This window comes from Oncorhynchus masou, chromosome 15, assembly GCF_036934945.1.
Source record: "Oncorhynchus masou masou isolate Uvic2021 chromosome 15, UVic_Omas_1.1, whole genome shotgun sequence".
Lineage (NCBI taxonomy): Eukaryota > Metazoa > Chordata > Actinopteri > Salmoniformes > Salmonidae > Oncorhynchus > Oncorhynchus masou.
The window spans coordinates 43,031,150-43,050,151 of record NC_088226.1 but is presented as its reverse complement, the minus strand read 5'-3'; the positions used below and the strand labels follow the sequence as shown (position 1 = coordinate 43,050,151).

The window sequence follows — 19,002 nt, the reverse complement described above, 5'->3', positions numbered from 1 at the left end:
GTAGAGGGAAGACCAGAAAATAGTAAATTCTATTGCAATATTTTGCTCGGTAAGTCAATAGTATGGTATAATATATTAAATTAAACAACATTTTGTTTAATAAAAAAAAAGGGGAGGGGGGAGTTGGCATGAAGGGATATTCTTGCTCGATGACAGGGATCTCCCACTGGGGCCACCCATATGCAGTAGTGGCCCCAGCCGACTTGTAAGTCGCTTTGGACAAAAGCGTCTGCTAAATGGGATATATTATTATTATATTATCTCACCCCTCCTGCCTCACGACAACATCACACCACTTTGTCCTTCACAGTCTGACGCTGTTTTCCTTTGTCCCAAACGGTTGCCATGACAGCTGAGGGGAAGTGAGTAATGTGCAGTGTATTTCTGATACTGTCTGAGTTACTCAATACCGTCACTCAGGAACTTCTAGAATGGATACTGTTCATATTGGTGTAAAGCAGAAGTAGAAAGGAGATTCAGTAACTCTTGGAGGACAATGTTATTCAATTATTTTTTTTAAAGCATATTTATGGTGTCAACCACACAGGTGATTGTGGTGTGTTCATTTAAACCTCTGGTCAGTTTTTACTGTATGATGTAAAGGTAGTTGTGTGGTGGTGTGGAATTGAGGGCACAAGTCAGATTAACTGTAAGTGGACATGTTTTGGTGTCACTTGGTTGTGCTTGACTGCTTGTGGCCATCTTTGGGTAAGTTGAGGAGAACCACATCAGTTACTGTGCGGAATGACAATGGACAGGTCATTGGACATTGCTGCCTATAGTCACATTGGCCATGAGGTGTCTATATGACTCTGGCTAATGTATGCAAAGGCTATAAACCCACAATCTACAAACTAAACAACTGACTGTCTATATTGGATTTAATCATCATATAATTTAGTAAAGACACAACCTTGACACTGGATACAGTATAAGAAATTAAACATCCCAATGACATTTCAACAGGGTACCGAAACACACACCAAGCGAAGGTCATGATTTGCCTATCACTGTCACTGTCTCTGTCATTTGCATCTTAGCAGCCCAGACCAAAAAATATGGTGGACATAAAGAGCACACTTTGAACGAGGAGCAGTTAGGCTGCCTGGAAAACCGGACAAAGACAGAGAGAGAAAGCGAGAGAGAGAGAGAGAGAGAGGGAGAGAGAGAGAGGGGTATCCATAGAGAGAGACAAGAGAGAGAGAGGGAGAGAGAGCATGACACAGAGAGAGGTTGAAAGAGAGTGTCGCAAAAAGACAGAGAGCGCATGTCACAAAGAGAGAGAGAGAGAGAGAGCGTAGGGGCTTCCTCTCTTGCTACGGTTCACTGGTCTGAGTCTGTGTTTCACCTTCCAGCCCTGCATATAAAGGCCTGAGGTGGAGGGAGACCCCACTATACAGAGAGTGATTCACCCCAGCATGAGCAGCAGCAGGGGACAGAGAGTGTGGGGTTAAAACATGCCCAGCCTAATCATCACAGAGACACTGATACAAACACAGCACTTCAATATGGAGCAGGATGACAGGAGGAGGAACAAGAACTTGTGAGTGTAGCTTATAGCTTTTTTATACTCTCAACAGCTGGCGATTTCGGAAAATGTTTTATGGAGCTTATGTATATTTTGTCAATATTAGGCTATATATTCAATGTACTCTCGTAATACTATGGATGTGTCATATACTTTCTAAATACTAAAATGCTTGTACAAATATTTTAGCGGCATACTACATACTTTAGGCCACACATTGTATATAAACACGCATATGTTTTACTAAACCTGTGAATACCTTCAACCAAGATACTACATACTGAGATGTCCTTATACAGCAATGGAATAAGTTGTTTTATGAGACGATCATGACTGTTCTTTTTTTCTCTCCATAGGGGAAAGAACTTTATGTGCCGACTGCAATGCATGTTCTCACATTCACCCACCTCTGAGAGGTAAGGATTCTTACCCTTTCTTACTCTGTTGATCCTAATGGTTATTATTATTATATTATTTTAAATGTATATAACAATACAATACATGTAATATATGTTTTATATATATATATATATACATGTAATATATGTTTTATATATATATATATATATATATATATATATATATATATATATAAAACATATATTACATGTATTGTATTGTTCAAAATCAAATACCATATATGTTGTAGTGTCCATCTGTGGTAGTGTGTGTGAATTCAAATTAAACTTCAGAAAGCAGGCACGCACATAGTCACACACACACGCACCCATGTGCGGCTATAATTGTTTCCTAATTATGTTGGTTCTATGTGCCCTTTTGCCCTCACATCAAATACCAGTTGTATTTTTACCCAGATTTGATTCTAGTTGAGTAATCACCACACATTTTCTTCCTAGCAGGCTAAGTTTAGAAGATACCCAACAATGGTCTCAGTCACTGGAGAGACTCCTCGAGTCTAAATGTGAGTTTCACTTTATCAGACGATCAAAATAGTTCAAGATAAATAGCTAAATTAGATCAAATATCTAACTGAAAACAGCCAGATAGAAATGTTGAACAAAAACAGCACATGTTTCCAGGCTTGGGGCTGTATCATTGTTTCATGTCTTGGTATGTTTTTATTCTTCCCCACAGATGGACTGGCGACCTTCAGAACCTTTCTGAAGTCTGAATTCAGCGATGAGAACATTGAGTTCTGGCTGACGTGTGAGGAGTACAAGAAAATCAAGTCTTCATTCAGAATGTCATCGAAGGCCAAAAAAATCTATGAGCATTTCATAAAGGCTGAGGCTCCTAAAGAGGTACGACTGTTATAGTACAGTATATATTACAGTACATGGCTACATAATAGAGATTCAAATAGCTGCAGTGACATTTCTACAGAAAGCTACCCTGCATTTGAACTCTTTGTAACCTCATTGATGTTTCAATGTATTTCATCAACATCATCTGGTTAATAAACCCCCCTCAAATGTTTATTTCCAAACATGCTATATGAAATCCATCTGTACTTCGTAAATCTAAATGAATCTTGCTCTTGTTACAGATAAACATTGACTACCACACGAGGGAGCAGATCAAGAGGGCCGTGAAGAATCCTACACTCCAGTGCTTTGACGATGCCCAGAAGATTGTCTATGGGCTGATGGAGAGAGACTCGTACCCTCGCTTCCTGCGCTCAGACATTTACCGATCCCTCCTGGATTCCCTCGCCGCTGACGCCGTCAAGGGCTAATAGGAGCGGACTAGACGACAGGAGAACATGACAACAGAAACTGGAATGTTTGGGATTCTACAGGATGGAAGGCTGACCAAGCATAGAGAGACTGACAGGCCTGTGTCCCTACGAATCGTGGTCGCCACAACACAAGACCACACCCTAAAACACTGCAAGTGGGATTCGCACAGAGAAAAAGAAAGACAGAAAGACAGAAGGAAAGGCAGAGAGGATATGAGGAATGCTACAGCGCTGCGATCGCACTGGATGCTGCTGTCTTATCTATAACTCTGGGAGTGACATCATATCATAGGTGATTAGATCGTATTTGACAGTGAATGAATCACAGAGTGAATGACGATCAAACTGAAACACAACGTCAGCAACCATGCAGTCCCCACTCAACCGGAGTTGCTTCCTGTCCTAAAAAGATGGTGAAGAGAGTGTATGTGTGTTTGTGTGTGTGTTTGTCTGTGTATGTGCGCAACAGGATGCCTATGATAGTGTGATAAGATAGGAGATGCAAGGTGGACTTTCACTAGCAATACTAAAGTATGTGGTCTGGAGTGAAACAAAGGAGAGAGCACGCACACAATGGATACTGGCCCAAAATACTATACTGTCCTTAATAATATTCACATTTCGTCTCTAAATTCAAACCAGTTTTTCGAAAGGCGGTTGAATCTTTAGATTTGCAAGGCAGTTAAAGACTTCTTACACTGTCTATCATTGAATAATTACCCATTTGGAAGTAGAGGTTAAGTTGTCTGAGTGCAATTGTAGACAGAAGGGTGGCCTATGTCCCACTTTGTTTAATTGAACTTTGAACTCCTACTTCTCTGATGCTGAATATTTTTTGATTGCTTACAAAGAAAGCACAATACAATGTTGATAAATTAAGATTAGAATGTTGTACTATTTATTACACAGTCACTGTTGGGATGCTGACTTTTGCAATGCTTATAAAAAATGTTCACGATTAGATTATTAAATTACATTAAATTAAATTATAAAATTATTTGCAGACAAAATATTTATTGTCAATCACTCTCTTCTGGCTTATTCTCAATTAACAACTAAATTAAAAAACAACATTTCACTTTGTGGTTGCTCCTGTATGTGTAAGCCCTTAGATCGCAATATCTACTAGGCTAGCATATGGAATTGATTTAAGACAGTCATAAAGTTTATAATTTAGCCATTTGATTTTGAATTTTGGACCCCTGTAGACATACTATATATACAGTACCAGTCAAAGTTTGGACACACCTACTCATTCCAGGGTTTTTTGTTATTTTCTTTTACTATTTTCTACATTGTAGAATAATAGTGAAGACATCAAAACTATGAAATAACACATATGGAATCATGATAGAGCTGTTAAGAAGATAGAGCAACATTGTATTATGGACATACAGTAGCAGTCAAAAGTTTGAACACACCTACTCATTCAAGGATTTTTCTTTATGTTTACTTTTCTCTTTTTTTACGTCTCTCAGATATAGGAAACCTCGAAATCTTGTCCTTATGATCGATTTTTTGACTGCCTGGTTTTGCCATGTACAAATGTGTTATTCACTGCATTTCTATAGGCAAAAAAAACTCAATCCCAAAATTTGTGGGACCCATGTTTGGTCACTTTATTCGTGACACAGTTTTATTCGTGGCACATTTTACCCTCTATGAACTTTTTGCACATTTTACATCCCGGTACTGGTTTACCTTGAGATGATTCCCCTGAATCATGTGTGTGTCATAGACCAGAACACCTGGTCTACGAGGTGAATGTCTCGTTTTGTCATATTGGTGACATATTAGTTTGTAGCTCCAAAGGTTCAGTCTGGACAGTCGCTTTTGTGATCTCTTCAAAATGAAGTGGTCCTCAACAGAGAGTTCAGACGACTGCAGTACAGCTTGTGGATGCCAAACAACCGACACTGTAGTATTCGTGAGTCTCATCTTTCGATGGTGGTGACTTATTCGTTTCTGTCTCACACAGTTTGGGTTTTACAGACGATTTTGTGACAATTGTCCTGTTCAGGCACAAAGAGGTGATTGAGCTGCAGCCATTACAAGAAACGGTGAGTCTCTCACTTGAACACATGGGGAGCTATTCAATATTCAAAATGACATCACCGTATGATCCATGGGAGCATCATACGATTCTCTGGGGTGCTTTAACCCTAAAAGTCTCTAGATCATAGCAAAAATTGTCTTTTCATTATTTATCTGACTTTCATTTATCTACATTAGACTCACTATGAATTGTTTTACCATTTTCTTCTCCGGACAACCAGGGCTACAAGTAAAACACAAAACATCTTGACATAAACAATTGCATTCATGTGTTTAATTGATAAATGTAAATTTAAAAAAAAGGTTCACCAAAGCAAAAATGTATTTATATGAATGCTGTAAGTACAAAAAATAGTATACTCATTGGAAAATGAATATCCAACTAGTCAGTGATATTTGTGTGACATTTGGAGTGTGACAGCAACTATGTGAGCTTATTAGAGTATTATAGACACTATGTCCTGGGATTACCTATGATCTTCTATGTAGAAGAACCCCTTACCTTCTTACAACTATTATGTAACTTTTCATAGATAGCTTTTAATAGTTTGTAGCTCAAACCGTGTCCTTTTTACTGGGCCCCTTCAGGATCACCCTTGTCTCACAAACACAGCTCTAGCTCAGTCCCCCTTAATCACACAGACTAATGGTTGGTATCAATGGATGCAAAAGAAATAGATGAAACCATTGGTATAACCTGGAAGTATGTAACACACAATGTTTTAAAGGGGTTAGAAGTACAAAACACACATGGTGGGACTGTAGGAGTTCAAGTTCACAGCTCAGTACAGATGAAATGTCTCAAGATTCCTTAATTTCTTACTACAATGTTTAACCAGCGAAACATAAGTATAACATAACCATTCCATGAAAAGTGGTATACAATTACAATTGTGTGGCAATAGTATTAACAAATAAATGACACGTGTTAAATTTGATCCCTTGACACACCTTACTCAAAGATATACATGGGAAGTAGTGAGAGGGCAATGACCACAAAGAAAATCATATGACAGCATGATGAGTTTGAGTACACCTGATGGTCTTGAATGTACAAAAATACTTTTTTTCAATAACAAGATACGCTACATTACCAAAACTATGTGGAAAGCTGCTTGTCGAACATCTCATTCCAAAATCATCAGCATTAATATGGATTTGGTCCCCCCTTTGCTGCCTTAACAGCATCCACTCTTCTGGAAAGGTTTTCCACTCGATGTTGGAACAATACTGCAGGGACTTGCTTCCATTCAGCCACAAGAGCATTAGTGAGGTCGTCCATCGGACTGCCAGATGGTGACGCATGATCATCACTCCAGAGAACACGTTTCACTGCTCCAGAGTCCAATGGCGGCGAGCTTTATACCGCTCGAGCCGACGCTTGGCATTGCACATGGTGAACTTAGGCTTGTGTGCGGCTGCTCGGCCATCGAAACCGATTTCATGAAGCTCCCAATGAACAGTTCTTGTGCTGACGTTGCTTCCAGAGGCAGTTTGGAACTTGGTAGTGAGAGTTGTAACTGAAAGCAGACTTGGCAGTCCATTTCTGTGAGCCTCTGTGGCCTACCACTTTGTGGCTGAGTCGTTGTTGCTCCGAGACCTTTCCACTTCACAATAGCAGCACTTACAGTTGACTGGGGCACCTCTAGCAGGGCAGAAATTTGACGAACTGACTTGTTGGAAAGTTGGCATCCTATGATGGTGCCACGTTGAAAGTCACTGAGCTCTTCAGTAAGGCCATTCTAGTGGCAATGTTTGTATATAGAGATCGCATGGCTGTGTGCTTAATTTTATATAACTATCACCATGGGTGTGGCTGAAATAGCCAAATTCACTCATTGAATGGGTGTCCACATACTTCTGTAAATATAGTGTGTATCTTCATCATTGTGGTTAGATGTTCCTTCATGCTTTTGCTTTTCATGCTTTTGTTATTTATTTGAAAGACACATCTGCTGTCTTATTTCTAAGGTGTTTTTTCTACATAGTGAATAACATAGAAAAGGGAAGGTGTGAGTTTCAGGTTAATGACAAGGGGGTTTATGAGAAGTAATGTGTTATTACAGTAAATTGAAAGTTAAATAAACAATGTGTGGCAAGAGTCTATGATCCTTGAGATATTAAGAACCATGACGTTGCAGACAAAGGTGTTTCATCATCTCAATGACAGTGGGCCCTCCTCATCTGACAAAGACCTTCATGGCTGTTTCTCTCTGCTGTATGTTACAAACAAGGTCTCTGTGCATGATGAATTCTCCATTTGTCAGCATTTATACTGTCCAAGGTATGGCCCTCACCTATGTTCCTCACCAACTGTTTCAGAGGCCCTCGTGTAAACTACTTTACAAAGTAAAAAAAAAACACGTTGTTGTTTTGCATTGCTTGAAGTGGTTTGGAATGTGTTTAAAGAGTTTTAAAGTGATCATTGTGTTCCATCCCATGCATTGCACATTACGACCACTGCAGTGTTTGCCAAGTTGTACAGTACACAGTTGCTTTAAAGGGAAGGTTCACCCATTTTTTATGTTATGTCGTTTTTTTGTGCATCGCTGTGTGATGTTCTATCGATTCCCTAGGTCAATTCATGTTTTCATGTGTATCTGAGTTACTGGCATTCAAGCAGTCAGAAATCCGTCCGGTATTGGGTAGCACCGTGACAAAGTCACTCTCCCTACACTGGAAGTTAATAGGAATATGACTTTTAGATCACAAAAAAAATCTATCATACATGTCAGATTTCAATACTGGTCGCATCGATGTCATAACTCAAGAGGATGTCTTCTCTCAAAATGAGCCATTGATAATATTTTTGCGATATTCCTACCTTGAGAAATGTGTCATTTAATGGAGGGTCTAGCACATTTTTCCTATTTGTCTGCCTCTTTAGTCCTGTGTACATTGCAATGAAGGCATAACGCCCTACCCAGCAGACTGTTGACCAATCACGTTCACGTTGTCATGCTGCGTCAAGCAGTTGCTGAACTAATCTTAACGCAATCCCTTCTCAATGTCAGTGTATATTGTATGTTGAGAAATGTGCCTATTTTCCTTAAAAGTATGTAATGTCACGTTTCCAAAGCTATACGATAGTACAAATAGTAAGTTAATTATCTCACATCTCAGAATTATATTTTTTATTTATGTACTTCTTGTTGACGAAATTCGTACTAATGTTAGGTTTTTGAGCTAGCGCCCAATAGACTCCCATTCACTCCTTGAAGGACAGTGCTCCTTGTGCCAGAATCGCCCAGAATGCACCGCTCGGACCATTGATGTAGCCTGTGCAACATTTCCCATCTCCTCAAAAGTACTGAATATCTTCCGTTGCGAGTAATTTGAAGAACGTCACTTTTATTTTCCCTCAGAAACAACACAACAAAACACGCACATGCTGCAGGAGCACAACTTGTACTTTCGGACTCTGGGATACTTAGGAATCCTGTCGGGGACAAAATATGGTTCAGTGCTGGGAATTACCTGCTACTACTACGTAAAGCTTTTTGGAAGCATTAGTCTAGGTGGAAACTTGGCTCTGCTCCCTATTCTCTTCTGAACAATCCGATGCTTACACACTGTCTGCACATCATAATAAACAGAACAGACCAGCCCCCTCTCTGTTTTGTGGTCCTCAGCAGGCCTGGTGATTTACCTGCTAGTGCCAATTCACAATGAGAATCACGACAGAGATGCAGACGTACTGTACTAATAATGATCTAGTACAAAAATACCAAAGTATTGAATACATGGCCTCTGCTCAAAGCCTGTCAAAGACGGATGGATGAATAGAAGCTGTGAGAGTTGACCTACACATACAGTATTAGGAAGGATTATGTACATGGCACAGTCATTTTAAGGAAAACAGACCCCTCACCAAAATCAAAATGGCAGTCAAACAAATCAACAGGGATGTGGTTTCTTAGTGTGGCTAATATCTTTCATCTGATCAGTTGAGTACATTATGCCTGAGCAGGATAATATGTGCTTTCAGAAGGTATTCACACCCGTTGACTTTTTCCACATTTTGTTGTGTTACAAATTGGGATTAAAATAGTTTCAATTGTCATTTTTTTGTCAACGTTCTACAAAAAATATTATTGAAAAATAAAGCACTAATATATTTTGATTAGATAAGTATTCAACCCCCTGAGTGAAAACGTGTTATTATCACCTTTGGCATTGATTACAGCTGTGAGTCTTTCTGGGTAACTCTCTAAGAGCTTTGCAAACCTTAATTGTACAATATTTGCTCATTATTCTTTGAAAACATTTTTGAAGCTCTGTCAAGTTGGTTGTTGTTCATTGCAAGACAGCCGTTTTCAAGTTGTGCCTTAGATTTTCAAACCGATTTAAGTCAAAACTTTAACTATTTTTATTTTACTAGACAAGTCAGTTAATAACAAATGGAAAGCACACTGAACCAGGTTTTCCTCTAGAACTTTGCCTGTCCTTAGCGCTATTCCTTTTCTTTGATCCTAAAAAACTCCCATGACATGATGCAGCCAGCACCATGCTTGAAAATATGAAGAGTGGTACTTAGTGATGTGTTGTGTTGGATTTGCCCCAAACATAATTCTTTGTATTCAGGACAAAAAGTGAATTTCTTTGCCACATTTTTTCAGCATTACTTTCGTGCCATATTCTAAAAAAATATGCATGTTTAGGAATTTGTATTCTGTAGACTTCCTTCTTTTCACTCTGTCATTTAGGTTAGTATTGTGAAGTAACTACAATGTGTCACTGGTGTAGAGAGTAGGAAGGAGGCAGTCACAGGTGTAGAACTACTGCATTTATTTAAGCAATATAGATCAACATGGGACAAAACCCAAACGCTGTTGTGCTCAAAATATATCTTCACAAACAAAGTCACAGGGCAAACCCAAATTTCCAAATATAAAGTACTCAGAAAAAAGTAGGAGAGATTCCTCTTAGGAAAACAAATAACATTTACAATGACCAACAAAGACAATTGACGGAGGGAGAATATATACAGTGATAAAGTAGGGATTGGAAGCAGGTGTGTGTAATGATGACGAGACAAGTCCGGGGTTGATGAGTGAAGGGCCTTTGCCAGCAGTAGCTTAAGCGGAAACTAGAAGGCCGGCGACGCCGAACGCCTGAGCTGGACAGGAGGGGGAGCCAAAGCGAAGGCTGGGTGTGACACAATGTTGTTAATCCATCCTCAGTTTTCTCCTATCGCAGCCATTTAACTCCGTAACTGGTTTAAAATCACCATTGGCCTCGTGGTGAAATCTCTGAATGGTTTCCTTCCTCACCGTGAACTGAGTTAGGAAGGACACCTGCATCTTTGTAGTGACTGGGTGTACTGATACATCATCCAAAGTGTAATTAATAACTTCACCATGCTCAAAGGGATATCCAATGTCTGTAAGGGACTTTGACATTATGTGGTATTATATGTATATCAGTGACACAAAATCTAAATTGTATCAATTTGGAATTCAGGCTGCGCTGTATAAAGATTGAAACATCCAGGTTTGCAAAGCTCTTACAGAGTTACGCAGAAAGTTTCACAGCTGTAATCGCTGCCAAAGATGATTATTTTCTTATATTCTCCTTACAGTGTGATTGCTTAAATGTGTGGCTGTCATCGATGACCAGACGCAAGCTGCAGCTCAACCGTAAAAAGCCTTAACATTGTCTTAACCTGACTATTCCCCTTTCCTTCCCACTTGAAAGCCCTCAACAGCTCCACAGTTCCTTCTCGGGGTCTCTGACCAGACAAAATCCTAGAGAACCGAATGGCCAATCTCAGTTCTACCACTATCCCTCTGGTATTTCTCATACTACTCAGTCAATCTTTTCAGATCTATGAGAAGTCAAAGGGTAGCAGCTAGGGGATGAGGTTGGACTGGGTCTACTGTAAGTGTGACCTTGGACACCTAATAAGAGCGGACATTAGGAGACCACTCATCCAATGGCAAGACCCCAACACATTCTGTCTACATGTAATACTAGCGACTGCCTATGACTTTGAGCACTAATTCAATGACACTGATATAAACGATACCACTTTGTATTTACGGAACATTTAAAACTTTGTTCCTGTATATGCAAATTCACAGATTTCCATCACTACACTGGCATACTGTACCTACAGGTAGCTGTAATTTCTGGGTAAGGACAAACATTAACGTCATCCACCATGCATTTGCATGAAACCAATGGGTGAATGGAAAGATGCAGCACTACTGCCAAGGCAGGTGATTTGTGTGCTATTATATTATCTTGCTGGTGGGGCAAGAACCAGTCATTCAGGTTGGAGCGCTGCGCTGATAATCCACATTATCACTCTGGGTCAGTTGGACATATACACAACTGTATTTTCTTTCATATGAAGACAGGAGATAATATTTGTTGAGTCGAGATCAGAGGTCTCGAACATGTCGCTCATGAGATACCAGTAGCTCACAGCCCAGCTACGAGTAACTTTACAAACAACTCTGAAAGTAAATGCAACTTTTTATGTGTTCCATCACAAACGGTCATAAACAAAGTATCAGACACTGCAAGGTTCCAGCTACTATCTAATCAATGCAACTTGACATTATCCCACCCCTGGTTAGCAACTATTGACTTAAAAAGACAAACCTAAGATAGTTTATTTGACTTTCCAGCAATATTGCCATTCTCTTTCTGTGTGGGGTGTGCGTTTGTCTAGCACTCTGTGTGTAGTCAGTTGATGTGATAACCGTCTTGTGGATTGACAGAAATATTTCCTCAAAACCTTCTTAATTAAATGTTAACTGCCAAGTAGGCTTACCTCACAGAAGTCTATCATGAGTAAGTATATCATTGATATATGTATTATTTGTTATTTGCAAACTTTGCCAAGAAAAGAACAGCAGCAGTACAGAACCATCACTCCTCTTGCATATTAGATGACACATTCCTCACTCGCTGGAAGCGTAATTAAAGGGCCAGATGCGCAATTAAAGGGGAATTACACTTCAAAATATATTTGTACATGTTTAGACATAGATGATCGTCAGACGAGTCTTGGTGTGTAGCCCAAACTGTTCGGACACTAAAGACAGAAGTTGGTAGATAGGCTGTACTGACTTCAGGCGAGTCCCAAGACAGTGAGGGTTCTAGAGCAAAATGGAGAACACCATTTTGTTTGTGAGGGTCTCATCTTTCCATAGATGGGTCATAATAGTTTGTACTGTTTGAAAGCTACAGGCGATTTTGTGAGAAGATCAATTTTCGGGATGTCTCATGGTCTGACAAACACCGCTCTAGCTCTGTCAGCTTTCACAGCAGATGCGGAAGTGCGACATAGGCGGATACTGTGGATTGAGATGCAATCCATGCAAAAAAACATATTTCTATCTAACACTGACAGATTGTTATGTTGATTTTTGTGTTATGCTAATTAGGTCTTCAGCGGGGTGCAGACAACGAACTTAGGGGCTTTTAAAGAGATTAGAGGTGAAAGGGTTTGGGTCATCTTTACAGAAAACAATCTGGTTGACCCTCAAAACCTGACCAGTGACTGTCCAAATATTTCCAGATAGTGGTTAACTGCATTAGCTTGCACACTGTTGAATTAGGTAATGTCCCCCCTCTTTCATATCAATCTAACAAAGGCACTTATTAAGTTAATTGCAGGTGAGCACATTTCTACAAATTGACTGAGAAGCACTGTCAAAGACATAAATGCTTGCAGAATTGCAGCTAAAGTAATTTATTTCCAACCACTTCTTCCCACCTTTCTATTTTTACAACTAAGACTCTATTTATAGAGCATCAACAGGAATGTAAGAAAACGAGTTCGATGTGCTATGGCATTCCAATCAGTACGCATCTGACATCTTACTTTGTGTTGTCAAGCGGATATTGCATCAAGTTAAGTCCTCCTCATCATACTTTCCATGCATTATTTTCTTGGCATCTCCCACTGCTTGAAAAGATCAGGTTGGATTAATTCATAAGATATATTTTTGTGTCTATTTCAGGACAATTTTGCTTTTTGTTTTTGAATTGGAAGACCACTTGAAGTATATTAAAAAAAAAAAATAAAAAAAAAATGATTTGATAACATTTTTATTTTGGCCTTACTGCTATTATCCCATTCAAACGCAATGGATAAGAGACTCACTACATGGAACAAAAGATTCTAAAGGATGTTTGTTCTGAAATGTCTGTCCTACAGTTGAAGTCGTAAGTTTACATACACTTAGGTTGGAGTCATTAAAACTCGCTTTTCAACCACTCCACAATTTTCTTGTTAACAAACTATAGTTTTGGCAAGACGGTTAGGACATCAACTTTGTGCATGACACAAGTAATTTTTCCAACATTTGTTCACAGACAGATTATTTGACTTATAATTCACTGTATCACAATTCCAGTGGTGGCAGCATCATGTTGTGAGGATGTTTTGCTGCAGGAGGGACTGGTGAACTTCACAAAATAGATGGCATCATGAGGATGGAAAATTATGTGGATATAGTGAAGCAACATCTCAAGACATCAGTCAGGAAGTTAAAGCTTGGTCGCAAATGGGTCTTCCAAATGGACAATGACCTCAAGCCAACTTCCAAAGTGGTGGCAAAATGGCTTAAGGACAACAAAGTCAAGGTATTAGAGTGGCCATCACTAAGCACGGACCTCAATCCTATAGGGAATTTGTGGGCAGAACTGAAAAAGCGTGTGCGAGCAAAGAGGCCTACAAACCTGACTCAGTTACAGCAGCTCTGTCAGGAGGAATGGGACAAAATTCACCCAACGTATTGTGGGAAGCTTGTGGAAGGCTACCCAAAACATTTGACCCATATTAAACAATTTAAAGGCAATGTTCCCAAATATTAATTGAGTGTCAGAGTGTAAACTTCTGAACCACTGGGAATGTGATGAAAGAAATAAAAGCTCAAATCATGCTCTCTACTATTATTCTGACATTTCGAATTCTTAAAATGAAGTGGTGATCCTAACTGACCTAAAACAGGGAATTCTTACTTGGATTCAATGTCAGGAATTGTGAAAAATTGAGTTTAAATGTATTTGGCTATGGTGTATGTAAACTTCCTACTCCAACTGTATATGTGACAGATATATGAAACTTTTTTATTTTTATTTTTTACATATATTACATGTATTTAACCCCTTATGTATAAACAGTCTCCATATATAGTTACATACATTTTTTCAACTGGTACTGGGGGACCTTCAGACGATTCTTGGTGTGTAGACCAAACTGTTTGAACGCTAAAGACAGAAGTTGGTTGATCGGCTGTACCGACTTCAGACGAGTCCCAAGACACTTGTGAGGGTTGTAGAGCATTGTGTTTGTGGGGGTCTCATCTTTCCATAGATGGGTCATAATAGTTTGTACCGTTCGAACGCTACAGGCGATTTTGTGAGAGGATTGATTTTTGGGATGTCTCATGGTCTGACAAACACCGCTCTAGCTCTGTCACTTTTCCCCACAGATGCGGAAGTGCGTCATAGGCGGATACGGTGGACTGAGACGCAGCGTATGCAAAAAAAAAACATATCTCTAGCTTAAACTGACAGATGTTTTAATGATTTTTGTGTTATGCTAATTAGATCTTCCGCGGGGTGCAGACATCGACCTGAAGGGCTTTTAAAGAAATTAGAGGTGAAAGGGTTTGGGTCATCTTTACAGAAAACAAACCGGCAGAAATGCTTGGAGAATGGCAGCTAAAGTAATTTATTTCCAACCACTTCCTCCCACCTTACTATTTTTATAACTAAGACTCTATTTATAGAGCGTAAACAGCAATGTAGGAAAACGAGTTTGATGGGCTATGGCATTCCAACCAGTATGCATCTTACATCTTACATCTTATATATATATATATTTGTTCTATAAGAGCTGGTGTGTGTGTATGTAAGGGGGGGGTCCTCTAAACTACATTTTAGTTTTGGGTGGACTTGGTGCGCCTCTATGTCATTGGCCTACCCGGAGTTAAATATGGAAGCACTTTCAGTAGTGTAACCGTTTACACTAAACAACCAATCACATTCCCTAGCACTTCTTTACTGCCGCAGGCTCTCACTGTCAGCAGATGGGCTAGCCAACTGTTCACAGAGTGGGCCAATCAGGTTACAGATCTGTTACTCTAGGCCGGCCTTCCTAGCATGACGATATCAGAAGGAAAATATAAAGTGCTCTGACTGCTCTAGAGGGAGGTAGATTCATTTGACTGCTATAGTCTGCTATATTCAGTTTTTTTTACCACAGAATATTGAGAGTGTGTTGTATCAGACAGAGACATGGCATGTACAGACTGTATGAAGGCGTCAGATTTCTCTATTGATAAAAAAGGAATCAAGTGAGTTAATTATTCTGTTTGTGTTATTACAGCTGATTAACGTGACCTTGTTAAGCAATGATAGCAGTCACATGGAATGATACTAACAGAAAAATATATTTTTTAGGAAGAGAAACTGGAGGACAAGGATACGATATCTCTTGAAGATCACCTCTTCTTCAAAATCCATGGCAAGAAGAAGATCTTACAGGTAAGGCTCAGGGGTCTGAATCATGTAGTATTATGGATGTAAATAAGGGAGTACCATAAGGCTCCATATCCTAATAATGATCAACCTTGATATATGTGTCTAAAAGCAGTAGGTACTACTACTTGTATGCAAGTAGTATATACAAGTCGTTTTTACTACTGGTATACTGCTACTACTACAGGCCTCTAATGTGACTGTTCTCTCCTTCCTAAGGCCAACAGTGGATGAAGTCAACCAATGGGCACAGTCACTTGACAAACTCCTGAGTCACAAATGTAAATGCCACACCCTGTCTTTTATAGCTCATATGATATCAGCATGACTGTATGAAATAGGCACAAATGTTATAGAGTGAAAATGTACATGAATGAAGTGAGTCAACTTGAAGTACAGTTGGATCTAAACTGCACCTCTGATTGGTTGATATTTGACAGTTCTCAACTCAGCTTGAAGACATTCTACTGCTTGAGAGCTGCTTTGACATTCTCTCTCCTTCCCTCCCTCCTCTCCTGCAGATGGAAAGGCAGCATTTCGGATCTTCCTGAAGTCAGAGTTCTGTGAGGAGAATATAGAGTTCTGGACAGCCTGTGAGGAGTTCAGGACCATCTCGTCTCTAGAGAAACTGTCGTCGAGGGCCAGAAGCATCTATGAAGAGTTCATCCAGTGTGATGCTCCTAAAGAGGTGAGTTTTCCTTTCACTACGTTCAGGAGTCATTCTTAAAGTGCTGATATTAAGCAACAATCATATAATAAAAATATGGTAACGATAAAGTGATAGTTATGTTTCTTATTTCCAAACAACTTATATCTAATGCCAATGTGTGATCACTCTAATTGTGCAAAGACTTATTGGTGTTCTTGTCTCTATTTGGTTGCAGATCAACCTGGACTACCAAACGAAAGATGCTATCGTCCAGAGCCTGTGTCTGCCCAGCCGGACGTGTTTCCTGTTGGCCCAGAAGAAGGTGTTCAGCCTGATGGAGAACAACTCGTACCCTCGCTTCATCCACTCTGAGCTCTACAAGGAACTCTGTGCCATTGCCAGGGGAGAGGGGCAATATCTCAAGTCCTAAGATGAACCACTTTCAAGGATTGTCTATGCAATGACACATGACATGTTGCACTGACACCATGTAAGTTACATGGGATGTAAAACCATTTCACATTTGAGCCATGTGGTCAATGGCAATGCTGTAGGGCACTATTTATAAATAGTACTGTAATGTAGGAAGTACAGTGAATAACTGAATAGCTTTTCGTTTACATTTTAAAAATGTAAATTCAACTTTGCGCATCCTGCTTTTGAAGATTGAGACAAAACAATGCAGATCAGACAGTCATTTTGATAATGGCTTAAAATGGAACTGCCTATCCTGTGGGGTTTGAATATGCAATTGAGTTAGTTTCACCAAACACCAGTACCAGTAAATAACTGTCTAATAACTATTTGCAACTATATGATGCGAGTAAGCACTTTCTGGGACCAGTGGAATAGGTTTAAATTGGTAACTGTTTTGTTGGAGAGCTGAATGGAGGTGAATGTTTTGGGTCACATAAAGGTGTTTACACTAAATATTGTAGCGGATGTTGCTTCAAACCAAGTATGGGCAGACTTTTTGGTTCGATGCCCACATCAGGATTTCGAAATTCAACGGAGGGCCGCACAGATATATATATTTTTTTACAGAAAAAGGGCAGTTATTTGAAAATATATATAGGTCCATTATAGTTTCTACATATTTTCTATGTAGTTTCTTTATAACCCCCTGCAGTTCATTGTGGGTGAACTTACTGTAAATAAAACAATAGACAGAGGCAAAGGTATGGTGGCAGCTGGACTGCAATACTGTGTTTCTTTTTTATTTTGTTGAATACATACATGTCCAATGTCAAGTCTAATAAAATATTGAATTCAGAACATTTCCAGTTATTGGGCCCTGAAGGCTTTAACACTGTGTTTTTAATGATAAAAAGACACTTCAGATCCAATTAAAATTGAACTCCAAGTCATAACAAACCATCATGTCAACGAAAGTGAATGAAGTCCAAGACAGGATCAACTATACAGTACATTTTACCTTGCAACTTCACAGCAGTACCTTGAGGCTGCTGAGGAAGGGGATGTTTTGGTGTAAAGAGATTCCATATATGAGTCCTTCCCAGTCTGCTCCCTTCCAGACCAAATATTTACTCAAAACACAAAATGTCAAAGATATAAATACCTGCATCATATCAATTCCCTTTCCTCACGACTCCTGGATGGAATCTATCTACTGTAACACTACCAGACAAATTGTCTGCACAACACATCATTTGGCTTCCAGTGGAACAGTGCTCACGCAGCGGAATGGGGTCATATGAATAAGAGGTTCCAGTAAAAATGGTGCTGTGTTCTCGAAAAAAAGATTATGACTGACACAGTGTACAATATCTCTGTGCCTGACTATGGGGATGTGCAGACCTTGTGTTAATCCTGACATGACAAAGTGTTGTTGGTACAGAGGAGCATGAACTCGTTATAAAAGCTGACACTGAGAAGACAGCTCTCCTCTCTGACAGCTGTCCGGTAGTACCCATGGCCTCTTATGATATTTGACCATTTCTGTTATGAAATGTGACCATTTCTCACCTTACACACCTCAACTCAAACAGACCCAAAATAACTCCATACACTCCGAGCATGCAGGCATAATAAGACATCCATCTAACACATTCTCCCAAATAGACCAAATATAGCTCAATGTTTCTTAGAAGCAGGCTCAATGTTTTGCAAAGGGCAAGTTTTTTCACACTAAACTTCCAGTCAAAACTTCGCAGGAACTATTGTGGTTGGTTTTGGTCGTTTCATTTGACACAGACAGTTTTTCCATCCTAAAAATGACCACTTAAGACTGCCCGCCTAAGAATTTCATACACAGCAGAAAAAAATCTGTAATTAACTCCAATGACTGTAATTCTCAATTTTAAAGGGAAAGTATACATTTTGGTAATGAAACAATATATATACTGTATATTGGAGTCATTAAAACTATTTTTTCAACCACTCCACAAATGTCTTGTTAACAAACTATAGTTTTGGCAAGTCGGTTAGGACATCTACTTTGTGCATGACAAGTAATTTTTTCAACATTTGTCTACAGACAGATCATTTGACTGTATCACAATTCCAGTGGGTCAGAAGTTTACATACACCAAGTTGACTGTGCCTTTA

At 39.3% G+C, this 19,002-nt stretch overlaps 2 protein-coding genes across 4 annotated transcripts; both read left to right on the top strand.

Annotated features, from left to right (window-relative positions):
- The first annotated feature begins 1,200 nt into the window (after positions 1-1,200).
- LOC135556271 (regulator of G-protein signaling 21-like) lies at positions 1,201-7,456 on the top strand. 3 transcript variants are annotated; one of them, XM_064989340.1, is made up of 5 exons: positions 1,202-1,543; positions 1,885-1,944; positions 2,389-2,450; positions 2,624-2,790; positions 3,036-7,456. In XM_064989340.1, the coding sequence occupies exons 1-5, from the start codon at positions 1,458-1,460 to the stop codon at positions 3,222-3,224; spliced, it is 564 nt and encodes a 187-aa protein (XP_064845412.1). In that variant the 5' UTR covers positions 1,202-1,457; the 3' UTR covers positions 3,225-7,456. The 3 variants fall into 3 exon arrangements, with proteins under 3 accessions (XP_064845413.1, XP_064845412.1, XP_064845411.1); XM_064989339.1 differs by having other exon boundaries at positions 1,208-1,543; positions 2,386-2,450; XM_064989341.1 differs by lacking the exon at positions 2,389-2,450 and having other exon boundaries at positions 1,201-1,543.
- A 7,996-nt stretch (positions 7,457-15,452) lies between these two features.
- Positions 15,453-17,711, top strand: LOC135556276 (regulator of G-protein signaling 2-like). The gene is made up of 5 exons (XM_064989351.1): positions 15,453-15,601; positions 15,708-15,791; positions 16,005-16,066; positions 16,307-16,473; positions 16,670-17,711. The coding sequence occupies exons 1-5, from the start codon at positions 15,543-15,545 to the stop codon at positions 16,862-16,864; spliced, it is 567 nt and encodes a 188-aa protein (XP_064845423.1). The 5' UTR covers positions 15,453-15,542; the 3' UTR covers positions 16,865-17,711.
- Positions 17,712-19,002: the final 1,291 nt, after the last annotated feature.